This window comes from Anomaloglossus baeobatrachus, chromosome 11, assembly GCF_048569485.1.
Source record: "Anomaloglossus baeobatrachus isolate aAnoBae1 chromosome 11, aAnoBae1.hap1, whole genome shotgun sequence".
Taxonomy (NCBI): Eukaryota; Metazoa; Chordata; class Amphibia; order Anura; family Aromobatidae; genus Anomaloglossus; species Anomaloglossus baeobatrachus.
The window spans coordinates 52,148,763-52,169,378 of record NC_134363.1 but is presented as its reverse complement, the minus strand read 5'-3'; the positions used below and the strand labels follow the sequence as shown (position 1 = coordinate 52,169,378).

The following is a 20,616-nucleotide window of genomic DNA, read 5'->3' as shown; positions in this document are numbered from 1 at the left end:
AAACTTCATTAAAAAGAATACACCAAAATATAATGGTCTCCCTGAAACCACAGTTGTCAATCAAAGAAGAGTGGAATAAAGCAAGAGGGAAAACGGGCAAGAGGGAAGGTGTACTTTTATGTTTTGACGCACATAGAAGCAAAGAGTGCCTGTACTTGGTTTGAACAGTCGTTCTCTACTTACAGTCTTTTAAGAAACGGTCACATTTTCTATCTTGCACTTTTGTTGAGTTGCCCTGACTATGACAGGGTATGGATTAACATAACATATGGAGAAAAGCCAACCCGTGCCATGTGACTGATGCTTTCACTGTATGTTTTATTGGATGGGATTTACAGGGATGCACAATTCCCCTCAGATACAAGTGATTCAATCTGCTTGTTCATGTTTACGATGGTTTTCTCCATGCTGGTAACTAAAATGGTCATGGTCTTGAAGTTCTCACAAATTTCGGCCGTGCTTTTCCTGTGAAAGTACAAGATGTCGTTATAAGATGGAAAGGAGCAGGAGGTGTTAGTACAAAAAATGGTGAAAAGACATGCATAGTTATCGAAGCAAAACCACTGGATCCTGTTTCCCCATGACAACACTTGCCTTTGCTTTTGTTGGCCTTCTCGTAGGCAAATCTATTCGCAGGAGCCTGGTCTGTTGGACAGGTCCGTAATGAACGGGAGCCCCATGACCCACCTTGAGGATATTGGAGTAGAAACTTGGTCTGGCGGCCAGGTCAGTAATGGACGGGAGCCCCATGACCCACCTTGAGGATATTGGAGTAGAAACTTGGTCTGGCGACCAGGTCAGTAATGGACGGGAGCCCCATGACCCACCTTGAGGACAGTGGAGTAGGCGCTTCTTGAGGCTTTAAAGCAAAACTCCGATGAACCCACCAATTCTGGTGGGACTGGAGAATCAGAACGTCAAAAGCCCCATCGTTTTGGTTTCAGGGGCGATGAGCATCTTCTGGTGCTTTTCTCCTTTCCCCACTTTGAAAACCCATGACCACTCTACCGAGCGCTCATGCTTATGGTGGAGTCACGGGGATGGATGGCTCATGAATGAATGAACATTTGTCTCCATTATTTCATGTTTATGACCAGCTTTAGTGTCTTGAAGGAATTGCCCCATTAGAAGTATAGGTTATAAATATAGGATTACTGGGGGTCTGATACCAAGAACGGGGTTCCCAAAGCCCCCTGTGGGAACAGAGAAGTAGTCTACATTCCTGTGCACTGTCTATGCTTACTACCGCTTTCAAAGACCCATGGAAGTGTTGGTCACATAATACATTTTGGGAACCTCATTCTCCTGATCGATTTGGTCTCCTCAGAGGTTGGATCCCAGCAATCACACTTTTTTTTTAATAGGTAGTAAATGTTTTGGGGGCAACTCCTTTTAAAGGACCTGTCACGACACAACTATAGGATAGCAAGGGACACAGGGGGCTTCTATACTGTCCCTAAGCTATTTCTTGATTTTCTGCATTACCCCTGAAAGTGGAGATGCCGGAGTCCTGTCCCTTACTGTTCTGACCAGATCTAGTCTGTTACCCACCCAAGGGAAGGAAGGGGCAGGAGTGTGATGGAAACACAAATTAAAGACAGACAAGGGAAAACCAAAATTCATACACACTGCAAACTCACAAGAACAAACAGTATGAGACTAAGATAAAAAGCAAGAGCAAGAAGTCAACAACAAAAGGACAACAAGGGTTAACACGACAACCACCAGTAAGTCTGGGTCACATCTCTCCAGACCAGTATAGTTAAGCTATAGCTGGCATTAATGAAATAGCCCAGCCAGCATATATAGGAGGGGAGTGACTGTGACTGGCTTCCCCACAGCATGTGATTAAAGTGACTAACAAGCAGCCCAGCAAAGATTAACTCTTGCTAGCCTGCCCAAGTCTGTGAGTCGACGCTCGAGTATCCCTGTGCACAGACATCAAAGAACTTGGCAGACAAAGTGCCAGAATCTGTAGCTTTCACAGATCCGGATGCCGCCATGACAGTTGGTGATGCCTGACAAAATCTTCCTGGGACAGGTCTTTAACATTGTCGGTCCTATAGTTAGGAATGGCTATCAAGGCTTGATTGGTGAAGGTCTGAGACCCTTAGCACGATAAAAGGTGCAGTGGCGCTCAAATACTTCAGCCAGTCCTGCTCTACATCATGAAAGATAAGGTCTAGTTGAACAGGAATCTTGACTGTTACGTAGCCCTGGGTGTGTGGCTTTTTGTGACCTGTCTGTTGATCTCACCTTGAGTGGTCACGTACCTTATCTCTTCTATCGCAGCCAACAGTGTGGTCATGTCCTGCTTCTCCACCTTTATGCTGGGCTCTGATGTTCCAGTTTCAGTCTAAAACAACATAGCAGGAAATTCAAATTTGCGGGAATCACAAAACTTTACAAGTGTGTCACAGAATCGGTGCTGAGTTTAGGGGTCCATATAAGAAACCATGAAGGGGGGGTTAGACCCTGAGAAGGTTTTATCCTTTGGAGTGCCAGAAGGAGCTGAGAAAATGGAAGCGGCTCCAGGTGTCTGAGGACAATGGTCATCAACCCAATAGTGGATGGAGCGGTGTGACATTGGTTGGGTGTGTTATTTAGGGACTAATTAAAGGGAACCTGTCAGCAGAAATTTTGCAATAAAACTAAAATATTCCCCTTCTGCAGCTTCTGGGCTGCATTCTAGAAAGGTTCCTGTTGCTATTGTGCCCCCTTTGAGACCTAAATAAATACTTTTATAAATTCTTACCTTTTGTATGCAAATGTTTTTTTATGGTCACGGGGGCGGGCTGTCTTGCGTCCGTTATTCGCCCTCCTGCCGCTGTACGCCGCCCCCCATTGCTCATTTCCATACATGAGGATGCCGCCCAGTGCTCCCGAGGTCTCGCTCATGCCCAGTGGCACTATCGCGGTACTGAGCACTGTGTAAAGCGTGACCACTGATGAGGTGATTGCGCAGGCGCGAGATTATGGGCGGCGCTGTGATTGTCAGCAGTGTCATCCAAGTACCTGCCCATAATCTCGTGCCCGCAGTAATAGGTAACGTGGTTATATGGCTAGCGTTTGCGCATAAAAGTGGAGGCAGAGGGAAAAGCGCGGGCGTGAGATTATGGGTGGCGCTGTGATTGTCATCAGCAGCGTCATCCAAGTACCTGCCCATAATCTCGTGCCCGCAGTAATAGGTAACGTGGTTATATGGCTAGCGCTTGCACATAAAAGTGGAGGCAGAGGGAAAAGTGTGGGCACGAGATTATGGGCGGGTACTTGGATGACGCTGCTGATGACAATCACAGCGCCGCCCATAATCTCGCGCCTGCGCAATCACCTCACCAGCGTTCACACTTTGCACAGTCCCGCGCGAGTGGCACTGGGCATGCGCGAGACCTCGGGAGGGGACAGTTACATGAGGGCGGCGTCCTCCTGTATGTAAATGAGCAGTGGGGGACTGCGTACAGCTGCAGGAGGGCGAATAACGAACGCATGACAGCCCGCCCCCGTGACCATTAAAAAACATTTGCATACAAAAAGGTAAGAATTTATAAAGTATTTATTTAGGTCTCAAAGGGGGCACAATAACAACAGGAACCTTTCTAGAATGCAGCCGAGGAGCAGCAGAAGGGGAATCTTAGTTTTATTGCGAAAGTTCTGCTGACAGGTTCCCTTTAAGGAGCAGGCGAGTACACATGAGCCAGTTCACTTGGGTTTGGGTTTTGGGATCAAGTCCAGGTCCTGAACTTTCTCTAAAGTCCCAGTGAACCCGAACTTCCACGGGTCCTCCCATCTCTAATCCTATGGGGAGGACAGCATATACATTCCATCAATCTGCACATAATGCAAGTCATAAGCCCTGGACTTGACAAGAACACCATGGACACCCTACCTCTGTGTGAAGTAAGAATAATAGCTCCAGGGGGGCCCCTCTATTTGTCCCTCCAAAGGATACGCAGATTGAGTGGGGGTAGTTGCTTTCTGATTCAGCAAGCTGCCCACCCTACCTGAAAGGTGTTATCTCTCTTATTTTTGCTAGGTGGGTAAGTGATCACACAGGGTGATCAACAATCTATACTTTATAGAGGAAACTAAGCAGCAATTACATTTTCCAGTATTTTCTCCCCCCCCCCCTCCCCCACAGGACAAAAGAAGTATTACATGTCTAGTGTAAGTCTATGTTCACTTGGAGACTTTTGAGTCTCAAAAAATAGCAAGCATTTGACAAGTATCTTTGAAGGTGTTTTTGGACAGGATCTGCCCAAATATTCCACTTGAGGACAGCCTGAATTGATCCCATGAGGGTGGAGACGCTGGAGTCTCGTGCCTGGCTATTCTTCTGACCAGATCTAATCTGTTACACCCCCCCCCCCCCAAGGAAGCAAGGGGAAGGAGTGTGATGAAACGGTTACCCTTCCCTCTCAAGGGAAGCAAGGGGCAGGAGTGTGAGGGAAACACAGATTGAGGCCCCCTTCACACGTCCGTGTCTCCGGTACGTGCTAGGTCCGTGCCCGTATGTACCGGAGACACGGGCACACGTATACCCATTAATATCAATGGGTATATGTGCATGCATGTGTTCTGCCAGTGGCCCGTGCCTCCGTGTGGAGCAGACGTGTGCCGTGTGCTCCACACTGATGCATGTCAGGGTTTCTCCGGCAGCACGGGCCCGCACACGTACCACACGGATGTAGTGTGGATGCGGGTGCACGTGACACGCGCCGGAGAAACACACGTGTCATTGTAAAAAATAAAAAAACACATACTCCCCTCCATCATACCTGCAGTCTCTGCCGCGGCTGTCACCTGCATCCGACACCCAGTGAATTTGAACAACGCATCATCTTCACTGGGGGCCGGAAGCAGCGTCAGCGGGGCGTGGCCTGTGCCGGACGCTGTCATTCAGCACCACAGACAGCTCCAGAAGAAACAGGTAATGCGGGGCTTTCCGTTCTCCGTGTGTTATTATGTATAACACACGGTGAACAGGAATGTGCCACAAACACGGCACACGGGGAGCAAACCACCCCTTTAACACGTACGTGAAAAAAATGATCGTTTTTTTCCACGGACGTGTGAAGGGGGCCTAAAACAGACTGGGGAACACCAAAACTCATACACACTGCAAACTCACAGGAGTAAACAGTAAGAGACTTAGGAGAAAAGCAAGAGTAGAAAGGCAGCAACAAGAAGACAACAAAGGTTAACACCACAACTGCACACAACAATAACATAGCCTTAATCTGCAGCATGTCAATTTATGCTGCGGTTTTTCACGGCTGCTGCAAATCTGCATCCAAATCGTTAACCAACCCGTTGGTAACCTATCCACGGCAAAATCAGCAGTGGAAATTTTTTTACATGTGAATGGACAGCCTGCAGGGATTTTTATCAACTTGATGGATGATGATGATGATTCAAATTATTCAACACATTTATTGCCAATTTTATATAAACAATTGTCTACCGAGTCAATGAAAACCTGAGATTTTGGAGATTCTTCCTCTGATTCGGACGAGGATGATTGCTGATCAAAGTTTTCCACTTCGGCTAAATTTAAGATGGACACATTGGTGGAGGCCGAGGACTTTTTTAGCTGAAGATTCAAAATCATACTGTCTGTAGGTCTGGGAGGTCTCGCTCTGAAAAAGATAAACTGTCACACACTCTGCTTCTAAAGGCTACTTTACACACTGCGATATCGGTCCCGATATCGCTAGTGTGGGTAGCCGCCCCCATCTGTTGCGCGACACGGGCAAATCGCTGCCCGTGCCGCACAACATCGCCCAGACCGGTCACACATACATACCTGTCCGGCGACGTCGCTGTGACGGGCGAACCGCCTCCTTTCTAAGGGGGCGGTCCGTGCGGCGTCACAGCGACGTCACTGAACCGCCGCCCAATAGCAGCGGAGGGGCGGAGATGAGCGGGACGTAACATCCCGCCCACCTCCTTCCCTCCGCATAGCGGCCGGGAGGCAGGTAAGGGGAGCTTCCTCGTTCCTGCGGCGTCACACGCAGCGATGTGTGCTGCCGCAGGAACGAGGAACAACCTCGTTACTGCTGCAGTAACGAGATTTGAGAATGAACCCCCGTGTCGCCGATTAGCGATTTTGCACGTTTTTGCAATGATGCAAAATCGCTTATCGGTGTTACACGCAACGGCATCGCTAATGCGGCCGGATGTACGTCACGAATTCCGTGACCCCAACGAGTTCGCATTAGCGATGTCGCAGCGTGTCAAGCCCGCTTTAGTCGACAAACTTCTCATATGATTTATTTTGTCTGCACAGGATGGATACTTAGCAGATTTGCCACCACAGATTTGTGGAAAATCCAGTGTGTATTAGGCTGTTTTTTACAGTCCGTATACAGTCCGCAATGCCCATACTGGCTCGACTTGGACCTACAGCCTCATATCAAGTCAAATATACTGGAGATTTTCACAGAGGATTCTCCAAATCTACTGCAAATCATCAGCAATTTTTGGAGATGTGTATTTTTCTGCTGAGTTTCTTTTTTTCCATCTGCCATGGATGTAGCCTCACAGTAACATTAACTGCCTCACAGAAAGATCCATTAAATCAAGACTGGTGTTTTTGACTCCGGCGGTGTGCTGGAGTCAGACACTCCTGATTCCTTAAGAGACCCTCAGACAAGTGGCGTGGGCACCTCACAACAATTATTACTCCAATCTTTGCTTTATGACAATCGGCAGTTGCAATGCCCCAATTCTGCCCCAGCTCCATCTACTTTGTCAGGAAATGGTGTGAGGACTCCAAAAGTTACAACATTTTTGAGTTGTGCCCAAATTGTGCGATTTTTTTTCAAAGATTTGCACACCAGAAATCTGTCATAAAAGCTTTGAATTTGGCCCTATAAGTATGTTAAAGAGGACCTGTCTCTAGGTCAAAAGTGTGCAATTTTGCTCCTATTTTATTCCCGCTGGTCATTTATGTATTTAGGGTTTCGTTTTGTTTTAAATTTTTATTTAATGGTCTTTACAAGAATGTGTGGCTAACTAGATCCTCGGGGGCGTGTGTTTAAGATGCCACGCCCCCTAGGTACAGACAAAATTAGTAATAAAAAGGTTGATATTTCTGGAACTGTATGGTGGATATAAAAAATTAAAAAAACAATAAAGGAACAGCAGGAATAAAAAGAGTAAATACTTGACACCTTTGACAGGTCCTCTTTAGGCTGTGTGCGCTCGTTGCGTTTTTATCTCTTTTTTTTTTTTATTTTTAAGCATTTTTTAGTGCAGATTTGGTGCTGAAAATACTCTGCAGTATGTACCGTAAATTCTTTAAAAGCTGGTGACCCTTATTCCACATGGCGCTCAAAACTATAGGAATCCTAGTAATCAAATTTGGGTATCAATGGAAGGTATATAATTTAACACAAGGATGGGCCCTGCAAGGGATGCCCATATAATGCCACTTCGATGCCCAGGGAACCTACATGTACACTGGAGTTCAAAATTAGAGAACAATGTATGATCCCTTGGTTTTTTCAGAAATAATGTAATATACATTGATGAATATTTGGAGGTTTTTTGTAAGGGGTGCACCATGCCACTAGAGCAGGGTAATGGGTGCACCATGCCACTAGAGCAGGGTAATGGGTGCACCATGCCACTAGAGCAGGGTAAGGTGTGCACCATGCCACTAGAGCAGGGTAAGGTGTGCACCATGCCACTAGAGCAGGGTAAGGTGTGCACCATGCCACTAGAGCAGGGTAAGGGGTGCACCATGCCACTAGAGCAGGGTAAGGGGTGCACCATGCCACTAGAGCAGGGTAAGGGGTGCACCATGCCACTAGAGCAGGGTAAGGGGTGCACCATGCCACTAGAGCAGGGTAAGGTGTGCACCATGCCACTAGAGCAGGGTAAGGGGTGCACCATGCCACTAGAGCAGGGTAAGGGGTGCACCATGCCACTAGAGCAGGGTAAGGGGTGCACCATGCCACTAGAGCAGGGTAAGGGGTGCACCATGCCACTAGAGCAGGGTAAGGTGTGCACCATGCCACTAGAGCAGGGTAAGGGGTGCACCATGCCACTAGAGCAGGGTAAGGGGTGCACCATGCCACTAGAGCAGGGTAAGGGGTGCACCATGCCACTAGAGCAGGGTAAGGGGTGCACCATGCCACTAGAACAGTGTTTTACAAAAGATGCAAAGTTTATCAATATAAAACCTTTATTTTGCCCAAAACATGATGATCAGAATTACAGAACAGCAATGACTGTAGGACAGAGAGAGATGATCAGTAAATTTTCTGCAGATAACAGTCACAATCAGTAGGACATGCACCGGCCGTCGCTGTGAATGACTTCAGCACATCTGCGGCCACAGGACATCACTAGTCTCTCACACTGCTCTGGTGTGGTTTTGGTCCACTCTTCTTCCACTCTCTACCACAATTTTTTGACTGTTGTGCGTTTTTTGGCCATAACTTTGTCACCAAGGATATTCCACAGGTTTTCTATTGGGTTTAGATCAGGACTTTGGGCGGCCATTTCACTGTTTCAATGTTTTTTCTGTTTCGAGGAACTGCTTTCCCCGTTTTGTCGTGTGACAGAAGGCCTTGTCCTGCATGAAAATTGCTGGCTGATTGAGTGATGAACGCAAGTAAGGAACCACGTGTTGTGAAGAAGGGTCTGATCCACACTTGCATTCACTCTGCCATGTAGCTGTATGAGAGGTCCAACTCCTGCTGCAGAAAACATTCCCCAAACCATGACACTTCCTCCACCACCTTTCATTGACTTCTTAACACGCTTTGGGTTCAGTCTTTCCCCAGTTTGTCGAGAAACATATTTCCCATCAAACCCAAATAAATTAATCTTGCTTTCATTATTGAAATGAACTGTGGCTATGGACCACTTCTCCTCGGCCCACACAACATGCTCCTCACCAAAGGTGAGTCTAGCCTTTTGATTTTTTTCTACTAATAAGAGGTTTGGTCATTGCAGAGTGGGCTTTCAGTCCAAATGCTCTTAAGCGTCATGACACTATGACGAGACATCCTTAACCTGTTCAGTGGCAAGCAATTCCAGCTGCATGTGGGAATGATTACCCATGGAGATTCTCCACATTATCCTGTCTTCTCTTGCATTTCTCTTTTGAGGTCGACCAGCCTTCTTGGGAGACTTGAAAGAGTTTGTGATGTTGTAAAGATGCAATAGTCTCAAAATCACACACTTGGAACAAGCAACGTCTCTTGCTATGGCTGCTAGGGTCACCCCTTTGGTCTTCATCTGGACAACCTGCTGCCAGAGGGTTTCAGTCACTTTGGAACTGCACACCATTTGTGCAAAGTCAGTGCAAACTGGAAAGTTAGGCTGCCAGTTATATAGGGTTTGTCAGATAATTAAGGAAATTTGCACCAGGTGCCAGATTAACACCAATAACTTTCAGATATCTGAAAGTGTTCTCTAATTTTGATCAGTGTCTTTTACATTTATCTCAGGGCGGCACGATGGCTCAGTGGTTAGCACTGCAGCCTTGCGGCGCTGGGGTCCTGGGTTCGAATCCCACCAAGGACAACATCTGCAAGGAGTTTGTATGTTCTCCCCGTGTTTGCGTGGGTTTCCTCCGGGTGCTCCGGTTTCCTCCCACACTCCAAAGACATACAGATAGGGAATTTAGATTGTGAGCCCCAATGGGGACAGCGTTCCTGACGTGCTGCGGAATATGTTAGCGCTTTATAAAAATAAAGATTTATTTTTATTTTATATATTTTTGTTTTTTTTTTATTTATTTATTTTATTTATTATTATTATTATTATTATTTATATATATTTATTTATCTCACATTTTTATTATGTGGTTGACAATAAATTCAACTTATGAAATAAGCAGAAAATACTGCGAGTTTCCTCATGTTAGGATATAACTAGGACGACACAGTGACCGCAACATTTAGGAAATTGTGTGTTCTCTAATTTTGATCTCCAGTGTATTTTCCAATACCACCATATCATTCCAGGTCCTAGCCCAGCTAGTTTGACCGACAAACAGACAAAAGCGATATATATTTACCCAGAAATAGAGACGGATTTCGATCTTCTCTGCTTGCCAAAATATCCGAATGGCACCTTCATTTCTGCAGTCATTTTCCCCCCTCCCACTAACATTTCCTGGGACTGAAAGATGGTTTTTATTGTTGGTTCCATGAATGTCCTGGAAGGAGATACCTGATGTCCGATAATACTATTATCAATGGAATGTGCAGAACCATGACGTCATGAATGAGGTCATAGAGGCGGAGCTTATAAATACAAGAATTATAAACTTCCAAGCCATTCAATACAAATTAACTCACTGAAGGATTCTCAGTCACCTCCTTTTTCAGCCAGTAATAGTGGAATACAAAGCCTATAGATGTTAAAAAGTGCAACATTTTGAATAATAAAATAACCCAATTCCCAAAATTATTTTTAGACCCGTAATAAAAATTAAAAAAAAATATACTTAAAGGTGGACAAATCCTGAACAGTAAAGTATTTGTACAAGATTAGAAAAATATGACTTTTTATTTATTTATTACAGAAACAGCGCTAACGTTGACCACTATGTTTGATGTTTGATATGAATTTAGCCCCATTGAAGTGAATGGAGTTGAAGCAATACCATCTTCAAGACATGGTCAGGGGTGGCGCTATTTCTGTAGGAACGTTGACATATTTTTCCGAACCTGGACAATCCCTTTAAATGGGTACTGTCAAAATTACAACTTATCCCTTAGCACACACTTCGCACCTATCCTGTGAATAAGTGTCTGATCAAAGAGGGTCCCAATGCTGCAACTCCTTCCGATCACAAAAATAGGGGTCACATGCTTAACTGCCACTTACTCTAGGTAAACTCATATATATATATATATATATAAAATATATAATATATATATTATATTAATCACAAGACATCATAGGAGACTATTTCCTTATATAATACATATAATATATATGTCTAATATATATATATATATATATATATATATATATATATATATATATATACAGTTAGGTCCAGAAATATTTGGACAGTGACACAAGTTTTGTTATTTTAGCTGTTTACAAAAACATGTTCAGAAATACAATTCTATATATAATATGGGCTGAAAGTGCACACTCCCAGCTGCAATATGAGAGTTTTCACATCCAAATCGGAGAAAGGGTTTAGGAATCATAGCTCTGTAATGCATAGCCTCCTCTTTTTAAAGGGACCAAAAGTAATTGGACAAGGGACTCTAAGGGCTGCAATTAACTCTGAAGGCGTCTCCCTTGTTAACCTGTAATCAATGAAGTAGTTAAAAGGTCTGGGGTTGATTACAGGTGTGTGGTTTTGCATTTGGAAGCTGTTGCTGTGACCAGACAACATGTGGTCTAAGGAACTCTCAATTGAGGTGAAGCAGAACATCCTGAGGCTGAAAAAAAAGAAAAAATCCATCAGAGCGATAGCAGACATGCTTGGAGTAGCAAAATCAACAGTCGGGTACATTCTGAGAAAAAAGGAATTGACTGGTGAGCTTGGGAACTCAAAAAGGCCTGGGCGTCCACGGATGACAACAGTGGTGGATGATCGCCACATACTTTCTTTGGTGAAGAAGAACCCGTTCACAACATCAACTGAAGTCCAGAACACTCTCAGTGAAGTAGGTGTATCTGTCTCTAAGTCAACAGTAAAGAGAAGACTCCATGAAAGTAAATACAAAGGGTTCACATCTAGATGCAAACCATTCATCAATTCCAAAAATAGACAGGCCAGAGTTAAATTTGCTGAAAAACCCCTCATGAAGCCAGCTCAGTTCTGGAAAAGTATTCTATGGACAGATGAGACAAAGATCAACCTGTACCAGAATGATGGGAAGAAAAAAGTTTGGAGAAGAAAGGGAACGGCACATGATCCAAGGCACACCACATCCTCTGTAAAACATGGTGGAGGCAACGTGATGGCATGGGCATGCATGGCTTTCAATGGCACTGGGTCACTTGTGTTTATTGATGACATAACAGCAGACATGAGTAGCCGGATGAATTCTGAAGTGTACCGGGATATACTTTCAGCCCAGATTCAGCCAAATGTCGCAAAGTTGATCGGACGGCACTTCATAGTACAGATGGACAATGACCCCAAGCATACAGCCAAAGCTACCCAGGAGTTCATGAGTGCAAAAAAGTGGACCATTCTGCAATGGCCAAGTCAATCACCAGATCTTAACCCAATTGAGCATGCATTTCCCTTGCTCAAATCCAGACTTAAGACGGAAAGACCCACAAACAAGCAAGACCTGAAGGCTACGGCTGTAAAGGCCTGGCAAAGCAATAAGAAGGAGGAAACCCAGCGTTTGGTGATGTCCATGGGTTCCAGACTTAAGGCAGTGATTGCCTCCAAAGGATTCGCAACAAAATATTGAAAATAAAAATATTTTGTTTGGGTTTGGTTTATTTGTCCAATTACTTTTGACCTCCTAAAATGTGGAGTGTTTGTAAAGAAATGTGACAATTCCTACAATTTCTATCAGATATTTTTGTTCAAACCTTCAAATTAAACGTTACAATCTGCACTTGAATTCTGTTGTAGAGGTTTCATTTCAAATCCAATGTGGTGGCATGCAGAGCCCAACTCGCCAAAATTGTGTCACTGTCCAAATATTTCTGGACCTAACTGTATATATATAATATATATAATATATATAATATATATAAAATATATATATATATTATATTAATCACAAGACATCATAGGAGACTATTTCCTTAGGAGAGCTTTCTATAGCTGTTCCCATATATAGTAATATCCAGATGTCATGGTGCAGGAAGGGGGAAGAGGAGAGCTGTGACACTACCTACTGTGAGTGGTGGATTATGTTAGAGGTGACAAACTTTAAAGTAAATTCTTCCAAAACTTTAAACTATGATTAGAAGGATTGGCCATTTTCTGGTTATTATCGTCCAATGTGTTTGAGATGATGATAAGGCACTTACTATTATGGCCTTTCTTGAATGTCTGCACTAAATATGAAATATTGGTGTGAGAGAACAGAATCCATTTTGTTATTATAGTATCCATCTTGTCTTATAACTCTATGATGTCATGGGGTTCAGCTAACACTGATGGGTGGGGAAGTTTCACGTTTCTGTCACACCCCTGGTTCTTTTTCTGAGATCGTATATAAACTGGTCACATTATCTTATAAACAAGAAGTCTCCAGTACAAGACAAAGCAGTGTGCGCTGTATTTGACTCGCCCACCCCAGGCTATGGGACACCCGGTGCCGGGCCGGACTAGTCCGGGGGTAGTCCGTGGTGGCGGGGCCCGACTCCGTGGCCCTGGTGGGTGTCAGTTAAAATATGGCTGGTGACTTGGGGCTTGTGTTCGTGACGCCACCTGTGGTCTGCGGCTATTAAGCCGCCGCTGCTGTGTGAGGCCTCCGGGGTGATGATATGGCAGCAATGGTGGTACTGCTCCCCACAGGTGGAGCGGAGCCCCGGGGACACTGTTGGTGCTTGTGAGAGTCTATGGTGTTGTGTGGAAAACACGGTGCAGGGCCGACAGGCATGAAAAAAACAGGCACAAACAACAGTCTCTTTACCTTCTCCTCTTTTACTTCACAAACGGTTAGTCCTGGGAGACCGTTACAGGTGGTAGAGGGCTCCGGCCGGCCTGGAAGTAACGGAGATGTCGTTTTGGCCAGCTGAGTATGAGGCCTACTCCTGTTCTTTTCCTTGCTGTGATAGAACCCTGCTCTCTGGATTTAGCAATGGCCCTCTTGCTGCTGGGACCGGTGGTACGTCCCTTTCCCTCTGTGGTAGGCTGCACAGGCCCTCTCTGGTGCTTCTCTGCTGGAGTCCACACCGGGCCCTGATGCTGCAGCTGTACCTTCGGGCTGTTTATGGGCCAGGTGCTTGCAGCTCTCCTGCCCTTCGGATTCGGCTACCAGGGAGTATTTTAGGCCCTGGTGGCCACAGACTCCGATGTCCGAGTCTCTCCTTTGCCTCTCTGCTCCTCCTGCCTCACTGGGCCAAGCTGCTCCAGCTCTAGGCCCCAGATCCACAGGACAGCACACTCTGCGTCTGCTTGCTATCACTTCTCTCTACAGACTGAACACTAACTCCTCCCTCAGGCCAGACTTAAGGAATGCTCCCTGGAACTCCAGGTTCAGAGCTCCCCCTGCTGGTCTGAGGGAGAACTGCGTTGGATGTTAAACTTACTGGCCAATAGACCTCCCAATTACCTCCAGGCTCAGCATTAACCCTTTGGAGGGGCAATGCTGTTGTGGCGACCAGGTCCTGGGGCGCCACATATTGATTTCCCAAGCGCTCATAAAACAACTTCATAATTTGGAGTTCAAATAGCATAGGAGTGTATTTCACTCTGAAATGAGGAATATAACGACTGCATAAGCTATGTTGAATTTCTACACTAAGTGCCTTTTTATCATCTCACAAACACATTGGTTAACTGTAACCTATAGAGGCTGCTGGGCTGCCTGTGTATAAAGAATATACAGGCTTCTGGGCTGGATGTATATATACAATATAGAGGCAGCTGGGCTAGATGTGTATATATAGAATATAGAAGCTTCTGGGCTGGCTGTGTATATAGAATATAAAGGCTGCGGGCTGCATATAGTGTATACACAGCACTATACTGTACACATAGATCCTTCAACAAGTTCCTGTTTGTACTGCGCACAGGAGCTTCTTTAGCGCATGCGTAGTACAAACTTAATAATGAGCAGAGGGCAGGGTCGAGCGTCACTGTTGTCAAACAAGGCCGGTCACCTCTGCTGCGGCCATAACAGTGTTGTAAGTAGCTGTGGCGGTGACCGGGGCCTGGGGCTCAATAAAGGCGTAAAGTATTTACGGTGGGCCCTCCTCTTCATAGGGCCACATACACCAGTAAGGGCAGTAATGCCCTGATGGTGGCCCTGCCACATGATCTTGGCCTTGGAAGACGATGGCTACTTCAATTGTTAAACACCAGCGATAAGAGCTCACTCTGGTTGCTGATGTTGGAGGCAAATGCTGGCTGTATCACGTGGCTTTCACCCACCATGCATGAGGTGGGCACAGCTCTTCAACCAGCTAGAATGTACACATAAATCCTATGTCAGAAAGGAGTTAAGAGGTCAGTGAAACCCTCCAATCAAAGCTAAAAATATGACTATTCATGACAAATGTTCAATCCTGTCCGTCGTTTATCCACATTGGAGCCCCATTTGCATCTTCACAAAATGGCTGCCACAGTCTAAGTCTTCCCTATGCAGTGCTCTAAAGAAATCTGAAATGCACCCATTCCTTCATGAGAAGACATAGACTGGATAGACACAGGGCTGACATTATTTACACTGCACCATCATCCGGCAGTGGACAAGGAGGGACGTCTCTTTGACGTCTCTTGGACGTCTTAAAAACCACTACATAGGGAATAGGAAATCTTTGGCGGCCATTTCTTCATCATTCCTATGGGAGACCATGGGTGTATAGCTTCTGCCTCCGGAGGACACACAAAGTACTACACTAAAAAGTGTAGCCCCTCCCTCCGAGCATATACACCCCTTGGATAACCAAATATAGCCATTTCAATGCTTTGTGTTCAGGAGGCACACATCCACACATGCATTCTCATCTGATTTTGATTTTTGGAAAGAGTTTGAAGAAAAGCGGGTCCAAGCCTGGACTCCCGGCATGTCCCTTCTCACCCCACTGTGTCGGCGGTGTTGTTAAGGTTGATTTCAGGGCTGGAGCCTTACATGCCGCGCTCCTTCACCATCCCTCGGGCTCTGGGAGTGAAGTGGGAGCCAGCACGGTTCTCCCTGCCTTGCAGGAGACCGGTCTCCATCCGCAGCCCTTTGAGGATCCTGCCGGACGGAGCACTCATCCCTCAGGGACCTGGCCCTGCATCTCACAAGCTAAGTATTTGAGACGTTATTATCGGGGGTCCCTTGTACTTTATTGTTGGGGAGAGTGGGCTGTATATCTATTGTGACATTTCCGGCCGGTTCTCTGGTTTTCACCTGAGAACCGCGCCGATGGTGCCTGCGCGCCGGCCGCATCGTTAAATTTAGGCCCCGGCTTCGCCTGAGGCCTAGTTTCGTTTTCACTGCCCCTGCATGCCAATCATGCAGAGGGACAGTGCGGCTCCGCCCAGCGGCCGTTCGGCACAGGGGAGGGTCACTCCTCTCTGAGGTAATATTCCCTCCCCTGTATATCTCCTTGGCGCTCCGGATCCCGCTCTTAGAGTAGGCCCCGCCCCCTCTCCTCGCTCCGGCGCCATTTTATCAGCGTTCTTATGCATGTCTGCATAAACGACATTGTGACAGCGATCGGCGCTGGCCATCTCCCTGGGGGTCCGGGCTGTGTGATCTGGAGGGCACAGAGATGTCCCAATGTCTAACGGTCTGGCAGGCCACAACCTCCGGTTGTGGACCTGCTTATATACTCTGCGTATATACTCTGCTGGGGGTCATTCTGGCTCAGAGCCCCCACTTCAGCAGCATGTCTCACACGAGGAGCAAGGCTGCAAGGCTGTACTTAATATGCACTGCATGTAGGCTCGTACTGCCTGTACTGAGCACATAACCACATTGTGATGCCTGCTCTAACATGGTGGTGCCTCAGCCTGGAGGCTCATCCCCAGTGGTCCCTCCGGCTGCTCCGGCTCCGGTGGCTGAACCCCCGGCTTGGGTAGAATCCCTCTCTCCAGGGGACAGCTGTCCCGGACACTGCTGAGCATGCATCAGCCCCCTTCTCAGGGCGCCTCTGCTGCTACGGCTCGCTCAGCAAAGCTCACAGAGGATTCTTCATCTGGCTCAGACCCCGTCCTCCTAAAATGGAGACGCAGGGTCTCCCCTTCCTTCCTCATCCCGCGGCTCTGATTCACGAGCTGACTCGCAGGACAAGGAGGATGCCTTTACTGGGGGCTCGGACGCTTCCTCCATGTACCCCATTGATCTGTCCGAAAGTGACGCAGATGTTAGTGATTTGATTGCGTCCATTAATTTTGTACTGGACCTCAATCCGCCTGTATCAGGGGAGCATTCCACTCTGGCAGAAAAGCATCAGTATACCTTGCCTAAGAGAACACGGAGTGTGTTCCTTAACCACTCCAGTTTTCAGGCCACTGTGACCAAGCCCAGAGCCTGTCCTGACAGACGCTTCCCAGAGCGTGGTTCTGATGACCGTTTTCCGTTTCCACCAGAGGTGGTCAAGGAGTGTGCTCATTCACCAAAGGAGACCCTCCGGTGTCTAGACTCTCAGCCCGGAAAGTTGTATCAGTGGCTGATGGCAACTCTCTTAAGGATCCCACTGACCGTCATCTGTATATGAGGCGGCAGGGGCCTCGTTCTCCCCATCTTTTGCAGCAGTGTGGGTTTTCAAAGCCATCTCTGCTTCTCTAGAGGAGATGCATTCCCTCACCAGGGACTCTATGCCCGAGATGGTTGCCTTAACTTCCAGGCTTCAGCCTTTTCATCCTATGCCATGTCTGCCATGCTGGAGGCTCCGCACTGCGGTGGCTTCGGCCAATTCTCTCGCTATCCACAGGATCTTGTGGCTTCGAGAGTGGAAGGCACACGCTTCTTCAAAGAAGTACCTTGCTGGGCTCCCATTTGCTGGGCCCAGGCTGTTCGGCGAACAACTGGATGAAATTATTCAGGAAGCTACTGGCGGGAAGAGTACTTCCATGCCACAAACCAAATCCATCCAGGGCAGGACCAGTCGAGGTTTCGTTCCTTTCGTTCCTCCAACTGGTCGTTCTCTAAGCCCTCGGCCTCGTCCACTAACTCAGCCAAGGACCAAAAACCAACTGGCGCACGAAGCCGCGTCCTCAGAAGACCGCAGGAGCTGCTGCCACTAAGGCAGCCTCCTCTTGACTATCTGGCCGCGCCAGCAACGTCCTTGGTCGGTAGCAGGCTCTCCCGCTTGGCGACATGTGGTTTCAACACGTCTCCGATCAGTGGGTGCGGGATAGCATCTCCCACGGCAACAGGATAGAATTCTATCCAGCCCGCCAATCAGATTTTTTTTTTTTCTGTCAACTCCCCCCTGCTTCAAGGCCGCCGCCTTCTCTCAGGCCGTGGCATCCTTGCAGGCCAACGGAGTAATTGTACCGGTTCCCGCCTGGGAACGGTTCAGAGGTTGCTACTCAAATCTCTTCCTAGTCCCCTAAAGGGACGGTTCCTTCCGGCCCATCCTGGATCTCAGACTTCTCAACAAGCATGTTCAGGTGCGGCATTTTCGCATGGAGTCTCTGCGCTCAGTCATTGCCTCAATGACCCAAGGAGATTCCTTGCATCCTCGACATCAGAGATGTCTATCTGCATGTGCCAATTGCAGTTTCACACCAGCGTTGGCTGCGTTTTGCAATCAGAGAGGAACATTTCCGATTCGTGGCTCTTCCCTTCGGGATAGCCACGGCCCCTCGAGTATTCATCAGGGTCATGGCAGCTGTGGTTGCGGTTCTGCACCTCCAAGGGTTGGCACCCCTTTTCCTGGACGGCCTTCTAGTCAAGGCTTCATCCTGTGCAGACCGTCAGCGGAGTGCTTCGCTCACTCTCGCCACTCTAGTCCAATTCGGGTGGCTTGTCTTTTTCCCAAGTCCACTCTGACTCCGACCTAGGGATGCAATTCGAGACTCTGCCGGCACTTGTGAAGCTGCCCTTAGTCAAACAGCAGTCCCTTCACTAGCGGTGCGCTCCTTGCTGAGGCCCTGCCGTCATTCCATCAGGCACCTAATGCAGGTGCTGGGTCAGATGGTGGCGTCAATGGAAGCGGTTCCCTTGCCCAGTTCCATCTGCGTCCTCTGCAGCTGGACATTCTCCGCTGTTGGGACAAGCGGACTTCCTCCTTGCACAGGTTTGTGGCTCTGTCGCCACAGACCAGGGGCTCCCTTCAGTGGTGGCTTCGGCCCCTCTCTCTTCAGGGACGCTCCTTCCTGTCCCCGTCCTGGGTGATCCTCACCACGGATGCCAGTCTGTCCGGCTGGGGAGTAGTATATCTCCTCCACAGAGCGCAGGGCACTTGGACTCCGTCCGAATCAGCCCTCTCGATCAATGTGCTGGAAATCAGAGCTGTGCGTCTAGCTCTCTTGGCCTTTCACAAAGTTGGCGGGCAAGCACATTCGAGTCCAGTCAGACAACGCCACAGCGGTTGCCTACATCAACCACCAGGGCGTGACACTCAGCCGCCTGGCAACGTTGGAGGTTCAACGCATCCTTCAGTGGACGGAGGATTCCAGGTCCACCACATCCGCAATCCACAACCCAGGCGTGGAAAACTGGGAGGCAGATTATCTCAGCCGTCAAACCGTGGACAGCGGCGAGTGGGCTCTGCATCCGGCAGTGTTTCGGTCAATCTGCCGCACTTGGGGCACTCCGGAAGTGGATCTTCGCTCCCACGATCCTCAGGCCTTTGCAGCAGACGCGCTGGTTCAAGATTGGTCCCAGTTTCGTCTGTCTTACGTGTTTCCCCCTCTAGCTCTTGCCCAGAGTCCTGCGCAAGATCAAAATGGAGGGCCGTCGGGTCATTCTCATTGCTCCAAACTGGCCCTGGCGAGCTTGGTACCCTGACCTGCTCCATCTGTCCGTTGAGGTGCTGTGGCATCTCCCGGACCGTCCAGACCTTCTCTCACAAGGTCCGTCTTTCCGGCAGAATTCTGCGGCTCTCAGATTGACGGCGTGGCTCTTGAGTCCTGGATCTTGACGACTTCTGGTATCCCTCCTGAAGTCATCTCCACTATGACTCGGGCTCGGAAGTATTCCTTGGCCAAAATCTATCACAGGACCTGGAGAATTTTCCTGTCCTGGTGTCACCCTTCCGGCCATGCTTCTTGGCCTTCTTCCTTGCCGACCCTCCTGTCCCTTCTACAGTCCGGTCTGCAGCTAGGACTATCCCTCAAGGGACAGGTCTCGGCTCGGCCAGTGTTGTTCCAGCGGCATATCGCGCGGCTGGCTCAGGTGCGCTCCTTCATACAGGGCGCATCTCACATCACGCCGCCTTACCGGCGGTCTTTGGATCCCTGGGACCTTAATCTGGTCCTCACGGCTTCCAGAAACCCCCCTTTGAGCCTCTTAGGGAGGTTTCTTTGCCTCGTCTTTCACAGAAAGTGGTCTTTCTAGTGGCCATAACTTCCCTCGGGAGAGTCTCTGATTTGGCTGCACTCTCTTCGGAGTCACCTTTTTGGTTTTTCATCAAAACACGGTGGTTCTCCGTCCGACTCCGGACTTCCTCCCTAAGGTGGTTTCTCCTTCCACCTTAACCAGGACATTTCCTTGCCTTCCTTTTGTCCGGCTCCTGTTCATCGCTTTGAAAAAGCGTTGCATACTCTGGATCTGGTGCGGGCGCTCCGGATCTATGTGTCTCGCACCGCTGTTCTTAGGCGGTGCACCTCTCTTTTTGTGCTGACCACAGGTCGGCGTAATGGCCTCTCGGCTTCTAAGCCGACCCTAGCTCGTTGGATTGGGTCGGCCATTTCCGATGCCTACCAGTGTACTCGAGTGCCTCCCCCGCCGGGGATCAAGGCATACTCGACCAGAGCTGTCGGTGCCTCTTCGGTTTCAGGCACCAGGCTACGGCTCAGCAGGTCTGTCAGACTGCCACTTGGACTAGTCTGCATGC

The 20,616-nt window shown here is 48.0% G+C and overlaps 1 protein-coding gene across 2 annotated transcripts; it reads right to left on the bottom strand.

The window, feature by feature from the left end:
• Positions 1-183: 183 nt before the first annotated feature.
• On the bottom strand, positions 184-10,221 carry TSKS (testis specific serine kinase substrate). 2 transcript variants are annotated; one of them, XM_075328193.1, is made up of 4 exons: positions 10,034-10,221; positions 5,477-5,636; positions 2,274-2,356; positions 184-465 (listed from the first exon to the last, which is right to left on the bottom strand). In XM_075328193.1, the coding sequence occupies exons 1-4, from the start codon at positions 10,165-10,167 to the stop codon at positions 333-335; spliced, it is 510 nt and encodes a 169-aa protein (XP_075184308.1). In that variant the 5' UTR covers positions 10,168-10,221; the 3' UTR covers positions 184-332. The 2 variants fall into 2 exon arrangements, with proteins under 2 accessions (XP_075184308.1, XP_075184307.1); XM_075328192.1 differs by having other exon boundaries at positions 187-465; positions 5,462-5,636.
• Between the last annotated feature and the right edge of the window lie 10,395 nt (positions 10,222-20,616).

Coding starts and splice junctions, on each gene's coding strand:
- TSKS (XM_075328192.1), bottom strand. CDS start 10,167: ATGGAACCAACAATAAAAACCATCTTTCAGTCCCAGGAAATGTTAGTG. Junction 2,357..5,461: donor CTCAGGTTTTCATTGACTCG/GTAGACAATTGT, acceptor ATGTTGTTTTAG/ACTGAAACTGGAACATCAGA. Junction 466..2,273: donor GCTGCGATAGAAGAGATAAG/GTACGTGACCAC, acceptor GTACTTTCACAG/GAAAAGCACGGCCGAAATTT.